The 11,152-nt window shown below is 37.5% G+C and overlaps 1 protein-coding gene across 1 annotated transcript; it reads right to left on the bottom strand.

Annotated features, from left to right (window-relative positions):
* Nucleotides 1-1,427: 1,427 nt before the first annotated feature.
* LOC101845961 (uncharacterized protein C1orf50 homolog) lies at nucleotides 1,428-9,547 on the bottom strand. The gene is made up of 5 exons (XM_005110092.3): nucleotides 9,466-9,547; nucleotides 7,461-7,576; nucleotides 5,945-6,031; nucleotides 4,051-4,182; nucleotides 1,428-3,108 (listed from the first exon to the last, which is right to left on the bottom strand). Exons 1-5 carry the CDS (start codon nucleotides 9,491-9,493, stop codon nucleotides 2,860-2,862), a joined length of 612 nt encoding a protein of 203 aa, XP_005110149.1. The 5' UTR covers nucleotides 9,494-9,547; the 3' UTR covers nucleotides 1,428-2,859.
* Nucleotides 9,548-11,152: the final 1,605 nt, after the last annotated feature.

Raw genomic sequence — 11,152 nt, 5'->3', positions numbered from 1 at the left:
TTAGTGTAAAAAAGTGTTCACTATAAAATTCATTTCTTGTAACTAGTTTTCCCACTAAAACGGGTCATTGGTGAGCTGTGACGTAGGTGAACTGAGTATGCAAAATTTGTGTGAGAAGTGGAGAGTGCTGTGAACAATTCCATTTTACACGTAATGGAGATTTGTAGTATTTTATATAAATTTATGAAGAAAAGTTTTTTAATCTGGCCTCAATTGTTGTGGAAAAATTATTAAAAATATGACTAAGTTAAGACAAATTGGTACAAACTGCTGTGCAAAGTATGGGTGACATTGATTCACCCGTTAAAAAGATATTTGAGGATAAGTCACACCACGCATTTTTGACCGCACTATAGTGATTAGGCTCTCAGACTCTCAAGTAGACTTTACTCTTCTGATCCAGAGGCCATCTGAGTTCTAGCCCTTCGGCCTGTCGATATGGCAAAGAATTTACAGTTTTTTACCTGTTGTGTTTTGTCACTGTATAGAGTATTTCCAACATGTGAGGAGGCAGATAGGTAGGTAGGGCCTACTACACAGGTCGTTAAGTACAGGGCAGGTAAAGAGGTTTTGGGATAGTTTCAGAATCATCCTTGCAGTCACACAGCAGGAAGGCAGGGGAGGAGGGGGGGGGGGTATCCTTGTGGATCCTGGTCAGGTGGTAATTCAGTGGGAGACTCAACTGTAAAGTTCTGGGTTCAAAAATCCCAAGAGGGGCCTGATCTTGCCACAGGCACTATATGTGTCACAACGAGGTGGAATCAAGTGCTCGTCAATTTGGGGGCATATGAAGCTATTGATATTATCTTAAATTAAATCTTGTTTATTTTTCTTTCGAAGAAAGAATTCTGGGCATTCCAAATGAAAAGATTGTATGGGCTATGATTCTGCTTGAAATGAATGGTTTCATTTTTTTTTTTTTGTAAGTGTTTAACGGCGCTCGCAACTGCATATGAGCGCGCAGGACACATTAAAACACTTTGCCACCATATTTTGGGGAAAATCCAAAGAAAGTGAGCAGTAAACATCGTCAACTTGCACACGGGACCTCCGAGATTTTTTGCCTTTGTGTTAGAAGGCTAGGTGTAGATCTTTCCAACCATAAAAACAGGAGAGTGGCTGAAAGACAGCAGTAAGAAAGAAGGAGCCAAGGAGCAACAGCAGAAAGAATCAGGAGCCCAGAGGAGGGGGCTAAGGAGGTGAGGGGGTAGGGGCAGAAAGTGGAGACAAAAGCAGATGACAGAACATTGCGGAAAGGATGTGAAAGTGAAAGGAGACAGTTTTAGAGAAGAAAAATTTCCCTTGCTATCCGGATTCGAACCCCGGACTTATTGAATGAAAAGCAAACACCTTAACCCTTAGGCAACGAGAAAAAATAACCACACAAACAAAAAGGTATTACTTTGTGGCATGTTTGTTTAGGGGGGGGGGAGGGGGGGTTCATTGCTGACAGGAAAGCTTCACTTCCTGGGGTCAACAAAGGCAACAAAACCAGTCCAATGATGAGCTTGGTGGAGAAGGTAGCCTACTCTGTCTAAAATATAGCAATTGCTCTTGTAATTATTACAAGAAAAATGACGCGAAAACATCTATTACATTCTCAGTAACCTGTCTTCATAGGGAGTACACAATTTCACTTCCTATGATGTAAGCTACTCTATTTTGCACCAAAGAGCTATGAGGACCTCGTTACTTCCTCAGTTCCAAGAGCAGATTTAAAAAATCCCATAAAGGTTTTAGCACTTAAGCCCTGATAGTATTCTATCAGAGTCAAGAGCTTCAGCCTGCTGGCCATTATCTGACTTGAAATAGACATGGAGAGTAACTCACTTCAAAATATTTTTAAAACAAATAGGTTTAAGGTCACAATAAAACTTGTAACTTTGATAAATCACATTGTGTGCATACCCAATTACAATACAATTTAATTAGGAGACAGTCACACCGTTTAAAGCAGATTGCTATCAATAAGTTTCACTAAATAGTGTGCAGATCATAAAAATTCATAAAAACTTGTCTTCCCAATTCATTAACGGCTTATGCATCCACATGATCATCGCCAGTTGATCCGTTCAATAGATGCAATAATCATAGGATGAAAGCAATAATACAAATAGTTATTCACACAAACAAACCAGAAATCACACTTTCTTGCTGCCACAGATATTTCCAGATATATAAATAGCAAAAGGGCTTGTCATTCAAAATTCACATTACATTCAATACAGCACGTCCATACCTCAGCAATCATGCACAGGCTCACACAATTCCTTCTCCATTCAACAATCCATGAAGTCTTTGTACATGATTTATACAAAAGCACACACAGAGGAGTCCAAGTATAATAAACACCTACAAAAAGACAACTGATCCAATTCCATTTTGGGGACTTCAGTTGAAACATTTGGCACATACCAGTCAAACCTGCTCTTACAGCCACCAGTCCAAGACAACCACCTGGAGACATAACCACTTCCCACTTTGTGGGTTTTTTTCTTTAATAATATAATAATGACACTGCCCAATGTCTTGGACAACCGCTTTTTCTCCTTCACAATGGGTGGCCATCTTGGACAATTTTAGCTGTAGTTGAAATATTCCATTCGATACAAGTTTATTTCAAGCAACGTATGAGATGTCGACGCAAGCAGAATGTGTGAGTTTGATTTCTGTTTTGAAAAGTTTGGCTGTCAGTCTCCTAGGATGCTTTCTCACACTCAGTCTGAAGTAGCCCTGACAGAAAAGGCTAATGCACCTATATTGCGCTGATGGGGGTGTTAAATACTTACAATTACAGTTATGTTTATTTTAGAAAGACTCCACTGCATGTCACTATAAAAACCTTTTGTTAAAAAAACCCTAGCTATCTCCTTCTGCCCCCTGAACTTCGGTTACATCTGCTATCTGTGAGGAACTTTCCACCTTCCTGAAACCCAGCAGATCTGCGGTGGTGGAACCCGCCGTGATGGCCAGCTTAGCGTTGTAGATCTTGTCAATGATCGCATTCTCTGTGTCACGTTTCTCAACTTCCTTGATGGGTGTCCACGACTGGTCGTACTCCAGCCTGAAGGCGCCCAAGAATTCATGAGGACAACTGGCTCCCCATTCCTGGAGGAAAAAATATAAAATCATCAGTTTTGAGTTACATTTTATGGCACTTGCAACATAAACAGGTTATAAGTGCCCACGAGTGACATTCAAAGAAATGAAGGAGAGATAAAGATGACAGATGTTGGATAGGAGAGAAGGAGCCGAGCAAACCACACCAAAATGCTTGCCGACCACCCACATGAAATCATAAAATCATTAAAGCTTTTGATTCATGTCTGAGTTTTGAGAAGTTCCTTCACCATCCCCTTACAAAAATTTCACAACATGGATGAAAAGTAAACCTACACGTCAACGTCCATCATCCAAAATTCTCACAAAATTACCTTTCAACTATTACATCTTATCATCAGACTAGGAATACATGAATGAGTAAGGATTTCTCTAAATAGCATAAAAGTCTTCTTTACAAAATACTACAGAACAAAGCATGGCACACTTTGCTCTTTTGCACACTTAATTTGAAGAGATGCAGCAGCAACAACAAAAAAAAAACCAGCCATCATCCCAAAAATTTGAAAAAGCAGACTTTGCAGCTCACAACAAACATTATAAATTGTGCAAACTTTCACTGACGTTTGTTCCTCTTTCTAAGACTAAAAAAATGATGCAGGGGACCCTTGGAGTCTAACAACATTTTCATAAAGAATCTAATACATCTGACAAAACACAAAAGAAAAGCTTCAACCAGACTAAAAATAAGTAAAACACTCTTCAGTTCAGTATAAGGGCCATAATAATCACAAAAAGCATTATCTCTGAGCATGTTATTGACAAAGCTTGAAAGAAAATCTACAATGCCATAGCAATTAATAATAATAATAATAATAATAATAATAATAATAATAATAATAATAATAATAATAATAATAAATAATGACAATGCATTTATTCAAATATTCAAACTCATTAAAATCAGCTGCAGTAAAAGTTCTGTCTTACCTGTGGGGAGAGAATGCTGAGGTAACTCTGTCCAGATTCTCTCTCGTACAAATAGTACATTGTACCGGGACGCTTCACTATATTACAGGCAGCATGGTGTAACGATGCGTCTCGCTTGGCATCTTCTAATACCTGAAACAATATCAGAAAGTCAGAAACACATTCTAATAATTCTATGGTCCTCTTGTATACAGCAACATCTCTTTAGTACAGATGCATTTTCCTACACACAAAGTTGCCAGTTGCCGTACTAATTCTTTCTTCTTGAAGTTTGCTTATTTTTTGTTTCGGCCTTATAGAAATAAAAATAAAGCAAAGTCAGATGTAGCGAATGTGAGCCCATCCAGAACAAGTTGAATTCAATGAAAATACTTTAGGCCTAAACATAAGTTATCAAAAATTTGCATAACACTATACATGCTGTGATCTTGAAAGAAATTTTTTCAAGCAGCAACAAGTCTTTTGGAAATTCTAAAAGAAAATATGTACATGACAACCATACGTATTTTTTCAGCCACTTTTCTCCTCGATAATGGGTGGCCATCTCAGACGACTTTAACTGTACTCTCCCAAAAAGACAACCACTCTCACATTAATTTCTAGGAGATTTTGTTAGTGGTTAAAGCACGCAGCCACACAATAATTGCATTGGATCTGGTCACCACAGTTAAGATGAAAGCAGAGGACAGAACATGGTTAGAGAGCAGGAAAGGAGGCGAAAGGAGAAAATCTTAGAGATGAAAATTTTCTGTCCCCGTCAGTTTTTGAATGGGGGACCTATTGAATGAGAGGCGAACACCACACCTCTAGACCACAAGAGCCCCCACTAAACTTTATAAGGCATTTTTATTGAACGCTTGTCATGACATTTGAATAATAATGCAAAAATAATTCGCCAGAATTTCAGGAACTAGTATGAAAAATGCTTTACCACTTACTTTCTATATTGCCTATAGCATTAGTAGTATGACTGCAAAAAGTGCTGTATATTTTCCCTGTCACTGCTTCCTCCATCTCTTCACCGCACTCTGTTCAGCTTCCGCCCCATACTGTCTCTGTTGTGAAAACAGCTAGATCTAAGATCACACCCGCTTCCAACTTCACTATGTGTTACTCCAACTACACTCAATACCTTTCACTCTTTCATTCGCCCCTCCCCCCAGGAAAAAACCCTCCTCAGTCACAATTTTACCATTTAACACTCACCTACACCAGAATCTAAATCTACCATCATAAGCCTATAACATTCTTCAAAAGTTTAAAATAAAGAAAGAATTTTGTCCTAAACAAACAGTTCAATTGCAATCCACATCAAACTTACTCGCATTTCATTCAAAGGACACTGAATAGTGAATACTAACCTATAATCTATAAGGGGAAGTCACTCAGTGTTTCAAACTTCCTAACAATTCCTAAATATTTTTCACTAGTTTCTGCCTTTTTTTTTTTGTAGCATAATAAAACTAGGCAGGAAATGGGGGAACAGTGCTCATGTCAGAAACAAAGCGGTTTTAATGTTGTAGTTTCCATGAAACGACAAAATCAATGCATTTAAAGTCTTTTATTTAATTCATCTTTTCTGTCTTGAAGGTCATTCTCTGAAATATCAATTATATAATCAGAACTTCTGAACAAAGAGCTAAAAAAAAATAACTTTCCCATTATCAGAAGCCCTATATGAGACAAAAAGGGAAGAACTGTTGAAGAAAGTATCTATCACCACTGTAATTTAAAAACCTTAAGCCTTTTTCAGGGAAACACAGTAGAAATTGAAGGAAGCTTTAGTTATTATGTAACACATCTTGAATTAAAACAGCATCCGCATTTGAGAAAGTTTCACGAGTCAAAGGTATAATTTATCTCTAGTACAACTGTATGCTTCGTCTTGACTTACCTTTCTTGCTTGAGTTTGAAGATATCGGATCTGGTCTGCTATAACTGTCAACTTATTGCCTGCATTTGCCTTTGTGAATTCATCAGCCTAAATATATGAAGAGAAAAATAAGTTTCTTTTTATCAGGGATAAAGAGCACATATTACACTAATTAGTAATAAATAATATACTCTATCAAAAACAGTCATGAACTAGCAAATAGCTAATTACAAACAAAACATATATAATATTTAAGATAAATCAAAATATAGACAAGACAGGAACACATTTGAAGAAAAAAAAAGAGGAACAATAACACAACGGGCTCTTCTCAACATGAGCAACATTCAATATGTCAGCTATTGCTTATTGATACCTTATTTGCAGTTTCAAATGTGATTTTGAATGAGTTCATTATTTAGTAGAAAAAAGGGACAACATGCTTCACCTTAACACTAAGGTTCCAAATTTTTTTAAAATCAGAGTCAAAGAGTAAGTCAATAAGCAGAGTTTTTTTTAATATAGAAAGAGTTTTTTGCCCCTTCCAACACAAATACAAGTGTTATTAGAAAATAATTTCATTCTTCAATGAATTTAAGAGGAAAGATAAAGACGACAGATCTTCGATAGGAAAGAATAGGCAAACCACAACAGGGCATCTGCAAACACCCACAAAGTTTCTATGTGTGCATGGCCTGTAATTTATATAATATAAGACAGAAAAAGAGGCAGAAATGGGATCACATAATACACCCCCATTAAATAACACCTTAAGGTGACATTCCAAACTGGATGGGGGGAGAAATGTTACATGAAACACTTGCATGCCCTTAGCTTGGGCTCAGAAAGAGGTGACCTACTGATAAGGACACTGACCCAGTTTGAATCCGCGCTATCAGAGCATTGGTGTGAAATCAGAGAGGGGGCAAAATTTTCAGTGGAAGTTTAGAGTGACCCTGAACATTTGGGTCATGTTACTCAATAAAAAAGATAACGAAAAATTCCATTTTCCATAGTTAAAGTAGAACCTGACTCCAGAGTCCCAAGATACATTTCCATGAATTCCCCTTCCCTGTCAGTTTTATTAAACAAATTCACAATTCCCACATTTTTAAAGGAAATGGGAGTACACAAAATATACTTAGTTATATCATTTCTATTCTTCACAGCACTGTTAAGGTTTCATATGATTTTCAAAAGTTTCGCATGATATCTTACACACGTCTGACGATAGTGACATATATGAACATATTATTTTTTTATCTTATTAAATCTCTTTCAACTTGAACCTCTGTTGAAAAAAATGACAAATTAATGTTCTTTCTTCATACAACAAATCTTCACGCAAAGAAAAAAGCTTTTGAACAGTCAGACTCTATGTCACTGTCAAAATTTGGTTAATTAAGAAAAATAATATATATTTCAATACTACCCTGAGTAGCATACACACTTATATTATATATGTATATATAAACTAAATCCAAACTATATTTAGTCCAGATCATCAGAGGGGCAAACAATGAAGCAGCCAAATTACCTTTTGTACGGCTTTTGCAAGTTCCACAATGTCAGTTGCTGCGGAAGCTTTGTTCGTCTTTTTCGAACTGACCAACTGCATCCCCATTGGGGTGCTGTTGGACTCCACCAGAGCAACTGGAGAATTTATATGAAACAAAAACATTGGGGGACATGTCCAGAAATTAAATGCAAAATTCACACAAATTTCAAGAGTGTTTCAGACCCTACAAGGCCTAGAGTATAATTGAGTAATTACACCCTCAGTCTCAGTAATCAGTATAAAATCACAGCTTCAAAGTTTACAGGCCCCCCCCCCCCTTTTTTTTTGAAAATTTGGTTTTAGCAGCACATCCATCTTACAGCAACCAACACCTGCTTCCCAAGGGGTGGTAGCTCTTCTAAAGGCAGACACCATTGTATAGAAAGTAGTCAGAGAGGTCTCTCTGGGACCCAATGCCTTCCTTTTTATTAGTGTAAATACTTATAAATGTTTTATTATAATGGGCCCATTAATCTGACTAATAATAATTTAATAATAATATAATAAATAATACTAGGTAGGCCTGTCAATTATCCTTAGTTTTTTTTTTTAGTTTTTTTTTAAGGGGGGGGGGGGGTTTAATGGAAAATGTGGACGGTGGGTGAGGGAAGGGTGTGTGTGGACAGTGGACTCAGAGAAAACAGGAACACATCACATCACACACCCATGGATGGATAGCAGTTACTGTAACTGCACACAGTAGGCCTACTGAATGTAGAACTACTTCTTGTAAGATCTACAGTATAGGACCACACCACAGTCATTTGTGGTGGTTTCCAGTTTCTAAGAGCAAAAATTGCAAGAATAGAGTCCTAGCCCAACCAAATTTTACTTTTTAGTGATTTCTCCTCAGTAGTCAATTATTTCTTGTGGTGTCCCAACCCATAGATGATGATGAAGCTTACATATGTACTTCCGACTTCAGTTGTCCGATTCCTGGACAATTACTACCAGCTAGCAGAAAATTTCTATGAAGGAGTCCACGATTACTTTCAATGAGTCTAACACCTAGCCAGTTCCCAGTTATATAACCTGTTCCATTCGAATCCGAACCACTTTAACAGGGTATAAGAACCTCAATTTTGGAACATGGCAAGGCACCAACACTTTTTCCTTCAAAAATATTCTTTTTAAAAAGTCTAGATTCTAGACAATAAATTACTAGGCTAACCATTGATTTACCTTTTCAAAAAAATCAGAAAATTTTCTTACATGGTATATATATATATATATATAATATATAACATATTAACCCAATCCGTACGCCCTGGGGTCATTTTGTACCCCTAGAGTTGTATTTTCTTCACATTCTAGAATACTTCTATGGCGAAGATCTCTTTGAAACTTTCAGTATTTCTCAAAAAATCATTTTGAGAGACTGCTATGCAAAGCGTAAGCCAACGGATCGGATTAACGAGTGCATTTCTGCTTTGGAAAGTGATGGCACAGAGTTCCCAACGTCATATGAATACAATAGTAAAACATGACGTACGGATAGGGTACATAGCATTAGATAGGCCTATCATATATATATATATATGACATTGTCATTGAATGATTGAAAGATTGACCATAGGCCACATAGGAATTGGTAGCAGTCTAATCAAGTCTTCCCCATACAGTACAGTCAGTACCATCAGATACAGCCTGGAATTACTCTACCCTAGACTCTATACTTTTATTACTACATGAGATGTATCTAGATATAGATCTAGAATCTAGATCTAGAATCTATGACTATTGACTTTTATATGATGGCCTACATCCAATGACATGATTGAGAATGATAATCAATGATCAATGTAGGGCTACCGATTTCTCTTTGATATCTCTTGTTTATTTAGCCTTTGGTCTTGGTCCTTGGACACTTTGAGCACTTTGGACTTGGTGGTTCTAGATCTAGTCAATAGTCACACTTAATCTTGGCTGGACTGAAGAGTCATTCCAACAAAACTGGCATTGACATACTGTTACTTTCGCTTACCTTGATTCGTCGGTATTGAAGGATCCATATCGTCAAAGGAAATAACCTTTCTCTATAAAAAGCTCGGTATTTATACTCTGCTTAGCCGGAAGTGACAATCAGCTGTCAATCATTTTCATTGTATCAAAAATTGTTTATTTTGTGTTATATTGTCTGTTTTAGACAATAAAGAAATAATTAATGAATTTTTACTGTGTAAAAAAAGAATATCTGTCGTTTAAGTATAAAGAAGTACTGTTTTAAGTAAAATCAAATTATAAAATCTGTTTCAATAATGCACCATCCTGATCCGTTATGAGAAAAGTTTTACGTAAGGTCAATCGTCATTTTCTGACTTTTCTGTTATCAGCTTCGGTATTTTATTATTCGTTATGGTACTGTCGACAATATTTAACGTTATGGGTCAAGGAAATACAGACCATATTAGATTTCCCACACACTTTTCGCGGGGAAAAGACTGATGATCGATATTTTTCGAATTCTTTTTAAAAAATGAAAATGAAAAATTCCTTCTTTGATTCTTTCATAGATCTTGCCATTCAGAAAATTACACAAATAATGAAAATTGAATACAACCGTTGCTGGCCTCGGACTTACGGTCTCATAGTGTCCATACGTGTATGTCAGCGAATTGCTCTGCTGCATGGATGCATGATAGACGGTTTGTCTGTCTATTTCGGCGTTCGTCCGTGTTTAGTCTTTCAACTCTATCTCTCTGCCACTGTCGGATCTTTATAATTTAGAAAGACAATTGCGGCACTTGCAACACAATAGATCATTATAAAGTGCCGAATATGTATCAATCTATCTTAGTCTATCTATGTCAGTTTGACGTCATACAATCAAATTCTAACTTATTTATTGGAACTGATTCTTGTGTGAAACGAATGATCAAGTACTCGAACCAAGCTTATATCTTGGCTAATTAAGCAGTCGAATCTTCCTTAACGGAAAACTGTATAAAACGGAAACCTGTCTTAACGGAATCTGGCTAATTAAGCAGTCGAATCTTCCTTAACGGAAAACTGTATAAAACGGAAACCTGTCTTAACGGAATCTCCCCGCTCCCCCCTTGATATATTCCTCTTTAATTACCTGTATAAAAAACGGAAACCTGTCCAACGCAGAAACGGAAAGAAAAATCCGCTCCCTTCCGAGGGTTTCACCTGTCTAAGACGGAAAATGCTTTGCCCGCTCAGCCCTGACTTGAAACAAAACTCGCAAATTTGGTTCCGTCAGCTCTAAACTTAGCGCTATGGTCAGGCCGCTGGGCGAGGAAGAGGAGTATGGGTGCAATTTGGGGGTAGATGTGACCCCACCATGTGAGCCCTGTGCGTTGCAGATGGTCAGTGTAGTGTGGGTGTGAAATCTCACGACTGCCCGTGAGAGTGCTGGAGTAACGAGCTACTACGGAAACTTTCCTGGGTAGCCAGAAGCCAGAGGTGTTAAATTAGATTGACCAATGCCTGCCGCCTTGATATACTGCCCAAGGTACTGCCAGCCGAGAAAAGAGTTCATCGAATCATTGTTACACTGATGGCAGTGAGGGGTGGCATTCGTGGGTGGGGCTAAGGGTGGAAGCAAAGGAGATGTTCAAACGTTTCTGTTTTTAATAGGTCAAACAGTGGTCCTATAAAAGGCAAGCACTGGTGGTAATTGGATGAGTAAAACTGACGCATGTCATTAT

Source organism: Aplysia californica, unplaced genomic scaffold, assembly GCF_000002075.1.
Source record: "Aplysia californica isolate F4 #8 unplaced genomic scaffold, AplCal3.0 scaffold00851, whole genome shotgun sequence".
NCBI lineage: Eukaryota > Metazoa > Mollusca > Gastropoda > Aplysiida > Aplysiidae > Aplysia > Aplysia californica.
The sequence above is the reverse complement of the archived record's forward strand: the minus strand, read 5'-3'. Positions and strand labels throughout refer to the sequence as shown.